Source organism: Barbus barbus, assembly GCF_936440315.1.
Source record: "Barbus barbus genome assembly, chromosome: 45".
In the NCBI taxonomy this organism is placed as follows: Eukaryota; Metazoa; Chordata; class Actinopteri; order Cypriniformes; family Cyprinidae; genus Barbus; species Barbus barbus.
Window position 1 is genome coordinate 23,682,638 of NC_136723.1, and position 12,085 is coordinate 23,694,722.

Consider the following 12,085-nt stretch of genomic DNA (forward strand, 5'->3'; position numbering starts at 1 on the left):
AGATGAACCTCTAGACCTAAATTAATTACTTGAAGTGTCACGTGTGATTTGTAAATCATGTTAACCTCTAAATATGTAAAGTGAAATGTAAATGTAATATAAGTCTAATGCATTTTACATTAGCTTTGCATGTTCTCTCTGAAATTTGGCTTTTGGTAAGACTCGGGTTTTTGAAAGAAGTCTCTTATTCAGAAAATACAGTAAAAAGAGTAATATTGTGAAATAATATTACAATTTAAAATAACCATTTTCTATTTGAATAGGCTATATTTGAAAATGTAATTTATTCCGGTGATGTAAAGATCAATTTCCAGCATCATTACTTCAGTCTTCAGTGTCACGTGATCCTTCAGAAATCATTCTTATATGCTGATTTGCTGCTCAAGAAACATCTATTATAATTGTACAAATATTGAAAACTGCTGTGCTACTTAATATGTTTTTGCAAACAGCATTAGTTTGAAAATAGAAATCTTTTGTAACATTATAAATGTTTTTACTGCCACTTTTGATAGATTTAATGTGCTCCTTCTAAATAAAAGCATTCATTTCATTAAAATAAACATCTTACTGACCCCAAACATTTGAATGGTGTTATATGTTATTGCTATATTTTACATTTAAATGGACATTCATTAATTTATTCATTTATTTATAAATGGCCATTTCATCACTCTCTGCAGTTCTATCTTCAACCCCAAGGGGAAACACTGACAGACATGTTTAACCAGATTATTTTTAGTTTAATCAATAAATTCTGGGCCTTATAACCATTGCAGGAATGAAATCTAAAATGATTTTTTTTTTACTGTGACAAAACAACTTTAATAACAACAATAATAATAATAAAAAAAATAAAAAAAATTAATTTGCATAGCACATTTCAAACATAAAATGCAAGCAAAAAAGTCAGAATATAAAAAAACATTTCTTATATAGAGAAAACGGTAAGGCTTCTATAAAGCTAAAGCATGTTAAGGATTGTACACTGCTCTTTATCCCTGTGCTTTCAAAGGTTATTGCTAATCATTGAGTGAGTCAGAGTAAGGAGAGGCTCTCAAAAGACACATTGCAGTTGTTACAGGGCTATTGCAGCATTCATTTGAGAAGATTGTATCCGTTTACAGTATCTCATACCGCATGTTCAAAGAGTGCCTGTGAGACTCTGTGCGACTCCATGTGGGATCCTTCTGTTGCATAACAAGCTCATTCTGTGTCTGCTATCACACATACCAAGACACAAACACAACCTTAAAGATGCCATTGAAGATGTAATATTAAGCCTGAAAATCATAAGAATCTGTATGACTGAACTTTTCTTATGGCCAATAATAATAATAATAATGCATTATAAAAAATATATTATAAATATATAAAAATTATATATATTTGTTTGTGTGTGTGTGTATATATATAAATTAATTATAAATGAATTTCAAAATAAATAATAATAATCATTATTAAATTAATAACAATAATTATAAATTAATAACAAAATATATATTATATATTGTAATGCATTTGAATTCATAGTGTAACTCATCGAGTGCAAACATCACAGCGTGTATTTCTTGTGAAACTCAGGCAAAGTCAGAGAGCACATTAGAGAGCAGAGTAGATTGGATTAGGATCACGTGACCTCTGACCTGCACGCATAATTCTTGTCCATATGTAGCCTATAGCATAGAGCACCAGCTAAGAGGGAAAGTGCCATTGTCAGGGCTTTTCATTGACAGTAAAATGCTTACGGGCGCTGCGGGGAGAGCCTTCTGGGCTATGCGATGACCCTGCGGCTTTGGCACAGGCAAAGTCTGATGACGATGGGTTTCTATTGTACGCCGAGCGCCTCTGTACTCCCCTTGCCAGGGTATAAAAGTTAGAGCACTGGTCAGAGGGGGCCAGCACGAGCCAGCCATCCCAGCACAGCTGTACTCAAGCAGGTAAGAGCCCAGGTAAAACGGATACAGCAAAAGCTGAGTCCCTTCACCGTCTCACGGATCTAGTAGGGAATTGCCCTGGATTCACTGGTTTTTCAGGGATTGGAACCATTTGAAATGTGAAGCCCAACCCGTACCATCCCTAACATTCAACCCCTGTCCCACAACACCAGTCCCACATGGATGTTCTGGAGTATACGCACCAGTTTCAAGCCTCATGACATTTTCCCACCCTTTGCTCTTTTCTCACAGACGTTCTTGAACCCCTTCATCATGTCTCAGACCGCCAAGTCCGCCACCAGCCAGGGCACTGACGCCAAGGACAAGGGAGCTCCCGCCCCTGCCGCCACCAGCAAGGCTTCCAAGACCGGAGAGCCGGGATTCACGGGTAACTACAAAGTAAGTATCTGCGTTCCACTGGTTTTAGGGATCACACCACATTTTGTCAGACACACCACTTACAGACAATGTGATTAGTATGAAACCTACACTCTTAAAGGTTAAGAATCTTTATTGGAATCTATGGTTCACAAAGAATCCATTGCAACAAAGGTTCTTTATCAAATGCTTTTCACTAAAATGTTCCCAAATGAATCTTCTACAAATAAATTGTAAAAAAAGTTATTTTTTTGACTTCTATGAGTCCATGAAGAAAGCTTAACATCTATGGAACCTCTTTGTAGATGTTTGGTTCTTTGTAGTGGAAAAATATTCTTTAGATAGTTAAACAATACTTCACACTAAGAAAATTTGGTTCTGAAGAACTTTATTGGCTTCTATGGTTCCATGAAGAGCCTTCAACATCCATGGAAACTTTCCATTGTGCAAAAAGTTCTTCATAATAGAAAACGTTCTTTAACCGTTCTAAGAAGGTTCTTTGGGGAACCCAAAATGGTTCTTTTATGGCATTGCTGCAGAAAGATCCTTTTGGAACCTTTATTTTTGAGTATCCACAAAATCAGGCTAATTTGTGAAATTAAGAAAATGGGAAACCTGGTCACGGTCTGCTTCTTCTTCTCCTGCAGATCTTCCTGTTCGACCAGGAGAACTTCCAGGGCAGGATGATGGAGGTCCAGAATGAGTGCACGAACGTTTGTGAACGAGGAATGGACAGAGTCCGCAGTATCATTGTTGAGTGCGGCCCGTAAGTCATGGATATTTTCTAATGTGGATGGGAAAAACATAGAGGCTGTATTTAACTCATTGAGATACTATTATCGTTTATATTAGTATTTTGACTTCCTTTTTTTTTATTTTTTGTTCAACTTTTAGTAATTTTGTTTTGAGTTTTTGTCATTTTTTTATTATTATTTTGAAAATACCTAGTTTTTACTCGTTTTATTTCTAAAACTTCGTTTTATTTTAAACTAAAAACTTTTTCAGTTTTCTTAACCATAACCCTGAGCTATATCTAGCTGGTACCATCCTTTTCAATCCGTACTCATGCTGTCATCCCTCCGTCCCTCTTTTTTTTTCCTCGTCCACTGTCTGGTACACATCTGTCCCTGCTGTCCATGTCTTCAGCTTTGTTGCCTTCGAGCAGACTAACTTCCGTGGCGAGATGTTCATCCTGGAGAAGGGCGAGTATCCTCGCTGGGACACCTGGTCAAACAGCTACCGCAGTGATTGTCTCATGTCCCTCAGACCCATCCGCATGGTAGGACACTTGGGACGGTGTCACAACTTCTCCTTATTAAATTCAAATGCATGTTGCTAACTGGTCCAAATGCCTACAGGACCCCATGGAGCACAAGATCTGCCTGTTCGAGCAGTGTGACTTCCAGGGCAACAAGATGGAGATCCATGAGGACGACGTGCCAACCCTGTGGGCGCATGGCTTCTGCGACAGAGTGGGCAGCGTGAAGGTTCCCGGTGGAGCGTGAGTAGCGAAACAAAACCTCAACTAACGGCTAACAGCAATACTAACCCATGTTTTACACACTCTTTTCCTCTTTTCGAAGTTGGGTGGGATACCAGTACCCCGGCTACAGGGGCTACCAGTATCTGTTTGAGTGCGGCGACTACAGACACTACAACGAGTTTTGCGCCTTCCAGCCTCAGATTCAGTCCATGCGCCGTGTGAGGGACATGCAGTTCCACCAGCGCGGCCACTTCAATCTGATCGCCGCTAAACAGTGAACTCACCCCGCTGCGCTCCTGTAGCATAGCGACTAGCCTTCTCATGGCGCTTTTTATCCCCGTACCTCCCCCTTTTCTCTGACTCCTCCCCCCAGAATAGATTCATTTAAATTGTCCCGGACATCTAACTGACTTTTTATGATGCCAATAATAAACATGTTTTGGAAAAACAAAAAAGCTGACATCTCATGTTATTATTTTCTAACATTTAAAGGACTTAAATACACATATATAGGCTACAACACAAATACAAAATTCACACACACACACAAAAAAAGGAAGAAATTCCAGGGAAAATTTAAATATTCAAAATATCTTAATTTTGCTAATAGAGCTATTTGGTTTTAACAAAATTCTCATGGGAAAAATATTCCATAATTTGAACATGTGTATTATATAGTATTTACTACAATTTATATAATATTTAATTTAGATTTTTATGTATTTTATAATATACATTTATATTTAATTTAAACTCAAATAAATAATTTCTAATATCTGTTATTAATCATATTATGCATTAGTATACAATATATGCGCTTTTATTAAAAGGTATTTCATGCTATAATTTCACTGCTTTATTATAATAAAGAATGAAGCCTTAATTTACTTTACATTGTGAGTAGAGATTAATAATTTAATTTAAATTCAAATAAATAATTTAAAGATGTAGATTACGCATTAGTATTGCAATACAGTTTGTATCTTGTACTATGATTTCATTTCTTTATAGAGTGAGACGTTAATTTATTTAGACATTTAAAATGAATATAAATCAATAACACAAAATTAAAATGTATATTTCATTTTCATCTCTAATAAAATTTAAAATCTAAATAAAATCAAATGTCTGCGCCACGTCATGATCACATGACCCGACCGGTCACTGCACCGCTTCCTGTTTGCTTGCTGTTGCGAAAGCAGATACATTAGAGCCAAGATGGCGGCGCTTTTCAAAGCACGGAGAGGTCAGTAGTGTTTGTTACTGATTATTACTCTGTGTTACTCGCAGCTCATGAGCGACTCTGTGCAGCTTGAATATTAACATAGATCATAATCATTTCCTTGACGCTGTTTCGGTTAGGTCTAAAGTTAAGACCATTAATAAACAAACTAGTCAATAAATAGAATAAGAATAATCACCTTATTAAAATTCACCTGATATTGATTCTCCACGATTAGGCACGAGCACGTCTGAAATATGAAATGTTAGTTTGCTGTGTTTGTGTTGTTTTGGATGGTTTATTGTCAAATGTGGGGTTAATCTTTACCCTGACAGCTGACTGTTTCATTCAAAACAAATGTCATTCAGAGTAAACAGTGCAAACTACTGCGGGTTTCTTTAAGAAATGCTCGCGTTATGCATTCAGAGTTGGTTTATGCAACTAATTATGCATGTACAGAAGCACAATTCTACAACTTTAATGCATTTTTCTCATTATAGCTATTTTGGATGGTGTGAAAGCGCACAATGACCTTTTACCTACTTTTACTCTGCAGGTTCTGCGCATGCGCATAAACTTTTACTACTAACAAAGTAATCTCCGTTTTTTTTTTTTTTTTTCAAAAAATCATGTTTTTTTTATTTTTATGTTATCGTGTTTTTATTGTGGTAGTTAGCTGTATTTTTTTTAACCTAATCAAAATGACCCAACTGCGGTTTCGAAAAAACATTATTTTTGAAAATTGTTAAAAATGAACTCTTCATACTAGTGACTAGATATTAATTAACATATATGTGACCCTGGACCACAAAATCAGTCTTAAGTTTATTTTTTTTCAAAATTGAGATTTCTACATCATATGAAAGATGAATAAATAAGCTTTCCATTGATGTATGGTTTGTTATGAAAGGACAATATTGGGCTGAGATACAACTATTTGAAAATCTGGAATCCGAGGGTGCAAAAAAATCTAAATATTGAGAAAATCTCCTTTAAAGTTGTCCAAATGAAGTTCTTAGCCATGCATATTACTAATAAAAAATTAAGTTTTGATATATTTATGGTAAGAAATTTACAAATTATCTTCATGGAACATGATCTTTACTTAATATTCTAATGATTTTTGGCATAAAAGAAAAATAAAAAATTTTTACCCATGCAATGTATTTTTGGCTATTGCTACAAATATATCCCAGCGACTTAAGACTGGTTTTGTGCTCCAGGGTCACATATATAGTTATTTTTGTACATGGAAGTTTCATTATTTTCTTTATTTTACTGTGTAAATACTGTAATCAAATATTTTTTTACTGATTAGATTATGATTTAGAGTTGCACTTTATGCAGTTTTTATTGTCATGTATCTATGCTTTCACTGCTTTATAATCAACTTATTCTTGCTGAATCACATTTATGTTGCAGTTTTCTCATTGTTCTTTTAGTAATTATATACAGTATGTTACTATCATCTTCTCTTGTGTATTTATCAGCTCTGGGCATGGCGGTAGGCCGTGGCGTTCGCTGTTTGAGCCAGCTTGCGGAGCTGCCAGAGTTGCACCAGATGATGAGGCAGACATGTAGGGATTACGCTCAAAAAGAACTTGCGCCAATCGCTGCTCAGCTAGACAAAGATCACAAGTTCCCAGCCAAGCAGGTACAAGGACCCATGGAGCTCCACAGTATTCACTGCCTTTTGATTAGAGCATATGAAGATGATTGTGGCTGTTGTTTTAACGGTGTAGGTAAAAGAACTGGGAGCGATGGGTGTCATGGCTGTAGAGGTACCAGAGAGTCTGGGTGGAGCTGGGATGGATTATCTCGCGTACTGTCTGGCTGTGGAAGAGCTCAGCAGAGGATGTGCATCGACCGGAGTCATCGTCAGTGTGAATAATGTGAGTCACTCAATCCTGCTGAATCTGTTTCAGTGCACATTTAAAACTTCAATCTGTATTTGAATATATATGGTTAAACAATGAATTCATGCAATGCCTAAAGAAATCATGCAATTAATAGTAAAAAATACATTTTCAGATATATTTTTAAATATTTAAAAAAAATGTCCAAACATATTTTGCTATGTTTTGGATAAATTAAAATTATATGAAACATATAGTTTTGAGACATCATTATATATATATATATATATATATAAATACATATGTACATGTACACATACATATATGTATAATTATTATATTGATACTTGTTTTTCCTCATAGTCACTATTATATAGAATCACTATTGCTCATACTTACTGAACTGAATCTCTAAGTATCAAACCTGTGCTTTTCATTATCATTTAGCTGAGATTTAATTCTGCATGTGATCGAATTGCTGTGTTTTAGTCTCTGTACCTGGGTCCGATTCTTAAGTTTGGCACAGAAGAACAGAAAATGCAGTGGATTGCTCCCTTCACCGCGGGGGAAAAAGTGGGCTGTTTTGCTCTGAGTGAGCCAGGTAAACACAGCTGCAGTTACCATGAGATCTGCCTGCTTTATAAACACAGGTGCATGGTTACACTCCTTCACACATACACCAAGTGTGAAGCCTTATATTGAGAGGATTTCATTTATACTCTACATCTGTAGATCCATAGAGTTACCATGTTTACGCTTACATCAGTGAGAGCTTGCTTGCATCATCTTGTGGTATGAAATGTTGTGCTGAAGATGTGTTTTGACTATAAAGGAAACGGCAGCGATGCAGGTGCGGCGTCAACACTGGCACAGCAGGAGGGAGACGAGTGGGTTCTGAATGGAACCAAAGCCTGGATAACCAACTGCTGGGATGCTTCCGCCACCGTCGTTTTCGCCACAACAGACAAGAGCTTAAAACACAAGGTTCGCGTGCAACGAACTTATTTATTTTTTTCATTTCATAAAAATGTAAAGAGCTGAAATTGTTTTGATTTTATGTATTCATAGGGAATTTTCAAATGAAAAAATACATTATTTATTTACTTGTATAATTATTTATTCAATATGCTAATTATTTTATTTTAATGGAAAATCAGGGAATTAGTGCCTTCCTAGTGCCGATGCCTCATCCAGGGTTGTCTTTAGGGAAGAAAGAAGACAAACTGGGAATTCGAGCTTCATCGACTGCCAATATCATTCTGGAAGACTGTCGCATCCCACTCGGCAACATGCTGGGAGAGCGCGGAATGGGCTTTAAGATTGCAATGGTATGATTTTAGAGATGCTGTATGTAATTTTTGGACTGTACTACTGCACTAAAGCATAAAAATAGCACAATATGTTTGCAGATATTTTGTTCCTCCCGAAAAACAATGCTACAGCCAGTTATTCTACTTTGAAATGTGCGTTCCGTCTTGGAATAGCTGTTTTTGTTTTGGTCTGCGTGATTCCAGCAACTGACAGTTTAATCAATAGTATTTCGGCACCCTGTGTTGCCAGATGGTGGAAAACACAGCTTATGGCAACCATGGAAACCAACAAATAAACTGGGTCAGCCATTGCAGATTCTACCTGACCTAAAAAGCATCCCTCTAAAAACCTCTATGACCAGAAGCATATTAAAATCCTGATAAATCAGCTCATCAACTTCCAGTTGTGTGTCCTCAATCTGGCAACCCGTGTGAGTGTCGAGTCTAAGGAAGAGGGGGAAGATTCCCCTTTCTGTCAAACAAATTTTATTGGAAGTGAACTCGCATAAAGAGTTATTTAGTATAATTTTTAGGGATGCACCGAATCCAGGATTCGGATTCGGATTCGGCCGAATCCTGGGCTTTTTGACGGGGTTCGGTTTCGGCCGAAGCTTAGATTTATTTTCCACCGAAACCGAACCCTAGACTTGCGCTACGACGTCACACGGCTGTTGATTACGTGAAGGTGTTTACATAGGACCCGTTCGAATGTAGTAGGCTGTAAGAATCTGAAAATGGAACTCGTAAGCAAAAAAAAGTTTTGTTTGGCAGTACTTTCAACCAAAAGAAGGCGATTCAAGTCGAGCTTTATGTTCAATTTGCAATGCCAATTTGTCTCGTGGTGGCAAGTAGAGCCCTGCGCGGGACTGTTTTCTTCATCCCGCGCCCGCCGAATTTCTGACCATTACCGCCCGCTCCCGCAACGTGTGTGTCCACTCCCGCCCGCACCCGCAAAACTCTGAGAATTTATTCCCGCACGATAATAGAGATGCATTGATTTTGTGTCTTCTCCCGTCCCGCAGGAAAAAAAAACCTATTGTATTGCTATTATTAAAGAGATTCATGTTTGTTCCTTTCCCTGACCTGCATGTATTCTGACGCACTGGTAGGGAAGATGAATATAGCCTGGGCTATCGGGGACATCTAAAACGCTTAGGCTACCGCGCGTTTCTTTAGACTTCAAGTACTTTGATTTTGTTGACAATGACATCATGTCGCTAGGTTACCTCCCGATCCCGCAGTGTTTTTTTTTAGCCGCCCATTCCCGCCCGCAGCAAAGTTCAAACCGCCCGCTCCCGCGAGATTTGCGTTGGGTCCCACGGGACCCGGCGGGTCCCAATCCCAATGCAGCACTCTAGTGGCAAGGACCCTAAGCAGTACACAACATCGCCGATGTTAAAACTAAGGATGCGAGTAGGATTCGGTATTCGGTTTCGGATTCGGCCGAATCTTAAACAGTGGATTCGGTATTCGGCCGAACCCCAAAAATCTGGATTCGGTGCATCCCTAATAATTTTGCCAGAAAATTTTTGAATTTTTATCATATGTTAATGTAAAAAATCTTGTGTAACATAACTTGTTTGTTTGTTGGTTTTTATTCTATTTGTATTTTTTGAATTGTATTTTTGTCATGAAAATAGCCTAAGATGCTGACATGGCATTAAATAAAAATATACTACTAAGGAGGAGGGGGTGGGAGAAACAACTCTTTGAAATTTTGAATATGGAACACAGTGCCATTTCAACCTTTGTCAGTTACTGTAAATACCATTTGTGACCCTGGACCACAAAAGTCATGTCAATTTTTCGAAATTGAGATTTCTACATCATCTGAAAGCAGAATAAATAATCTTTCCATTGATGTATGGTTTGTTATGATGGGACAATATTTGGCCGAGATACAACTATTTGAAAATCTGGATCCTAAGAAAATCTCTTTTAAAGTTGTCCAAATGAAGTCCTTAGCAATGCATATTACTAATCAAAAATGAAGTTTTGATATATTTTTACGGTAGGAAATTCAATAAATATCTTTATGGAACATGATCTTTTCTTAATATCCTAATGATTTTTTGGCATAAAAGAAAAATGGATAATTTTGACCCATACAATGTATTTTTGGCTATTGCTACAGATATACCCCAGCGACTTAAGACTGGTTTTGTGCTCCAGGGTCACATTTCATTTTAGTCAAGTTATAAAACTAAAGCTCTTTCACATTTGTTTGCGTGTGATCTAATGCAGCTGTTTTACATCCCACAGCAAACTCTAGACAGTGGGCGGCTTGGTATCGCAGCACAGGCTCTTGGTATCGCTCAGGCGGCGCTGGACTGCGCGGCTGATTACGCTCATAAAAGAACAGCTTTCGGTTCTCCGATTGGGAAACTGCAGGCCATACAGGTGATATACGGACTATAACTCACCGCAAACACTCCCTGTGTGACATTCAGAGGGAAAGTGGAAAGCTTTAGTGTTTTCATCTTTCATCTGGGATGATTCAGCTGCTGATGGTTCTCTATAAATGTCTCTTTCAGTTTAAACTGGCAGACATGGCCTTGGCCATAGAGAGCGCTCGGCTGCTCACCTGGAAAGGTGCAATGCTAAGAGACGCAAAGAAACCTTTTACTAAGGTTAGTCTGTTTTCTCAGAACTATTGTGAAGTTGGGGATAGTGGGTAAATAAAAAATCATAAAAAATGTGTGTTTCTGCAGGAAGCTGCTATGGCTAAACTGGCTGCATCTGAGGCTGCTACGTTTGTCTCCCACCAGGTAATCATCAAATAGAAACTTTATTTCTAAACCTATCATACTGTAGATGCACTAAGATGAGTATTTTGTTGAAATGTGAAGGCCATCCAGGTGCTGGGCGGGATGGGTTACGTCACAGACATGCCTGCTGAGAGACACTACCGCGACGCTCGCATCACAGAGATCTATGAAGGCACCAGCGAGATCCAGAGATTAGTCATTGCCAACAACATTCTCAAAGAATATCAACAGTAGGAGAGCTGATGTTCACGTTACGACACTGTGCCTGGATTGGCTGATCTGGTCGGTCACAGATCTCAGGACTGGATTACTGTGACTGGCCACTGAAGATGTATTAATGTTGCTGTATCACAGATTGAGCGACACAAGACTGTTTGAAGTGCATTTTCTCATGTGTGCCACAAGAGTGCAGTAGAGAGTCTGGACCTTTTGCCTTTGTATCAGACTGTGAGGACTAATCTTCACTGGGAATTTAAATACATCTGATTGTACATAATGAATGGTATGTATTTGTTATGCATTTTAAAATAAATGAGATCAAATTTTAATACTATGATTTATTTTAAGTAACACCTTATTGTAATTCTAAAGGCCAAAGTTTACTTCACTTTTTATGTGGACGCGAGGGACAGCATACAGTGCGCGTGACGCGAATAGCCTCATCAGAACAATACGTGCGTACTGTACGCGCACCACCCGGTTTTTGTAACCTCGCGTATGGAAGGCCGTCGGGGCCAAACGTCTTCAAATGGAACGCGTGAAATTTGACCGCGTCAACACGCACAATTAGTACGCGGATGTATAATGCTATGTACTATAATAAATGATAAGACACTTGTTCTTTGCTTTGTTTTTATTTTAAATAAGAATGTGTAACATTAAACTATATTACAGTGCTCATAAACGCACACAAAACTCAAGTACATACGGAGGGAGGGGTTCTAGCAGACCAATCACAGCGCTTGCGTTCCGCGCAGAATTGAAGCGCTGTCAGATTTTTGGAGAGGTGCACATCAGGTACGGCGCAGGCCTGTGCGGCTCTGCGTAGGTTCGACGCAGAAGTATAAATGGGGCTTTAACGCAAACAAATTGTGCGCGTTGATGCGTCAAATTTCCATTACCAGCATACAA

General features: G+C 38.1%; 1 protein-coding gene and 1 pseudogene across 2 annotated transcripts; both read left to right on the forward strand.

The window, feature by feature from the left end:
* Positions 1 to 1,781: 1,781 nt before the first annotated feature.
* On the forward strand, positions 1,782 to 4,076 carry LOC306863905 (beta-crystallin B1-like; annotated as a pseudogene). Its single transcript has 6 exons — positions 1,782 to 1,952; positions 2,190 to 2,336; positions 2,963 to 3,081; positions 3,462 to 3,594; positions 3,674 to 3,816; positions 3,899 to 4,076. The product of its transcript is annotated as a beta-crystallin B1-like (transcript).
* Positions 4,077 to 4,967: 891 nt separating this feature from the next.
* Positions 4,968 to 11,832, forward strand: LOC306863742 (short-chain specific acyl-CoA dehydrogenase, mitochondrial-like). The gene is made up of 10 exons (XM_079407273.1): positions 4,968 to 5,044; positions 6,511 to 6,674; positions 6,763 to 6,912; positions 7,366 to 7,477; positions 7,709 to 7,860; positions 8,034 to 8,204; positions 10,449 to 10,586; positions 10,721 to 10,816; positions 10,898 to 10,954; positions 11,036 to 11,832. Exons 1-10 carry the CDS (start codon positions 5,017 to 5,019, stop codon positions 11,186 to 11,188), a joined length of 1,221 nt encoding a protein of 406 aa, XP_079263399.1. The 5' UTR covers positions 4,968 to 5,016; the 3' UTR covers positions 11,189 to 11,832.
* The last annotated feature ends 253 nt before the right edge of the window (positions 11,833 to 12,085 follow it).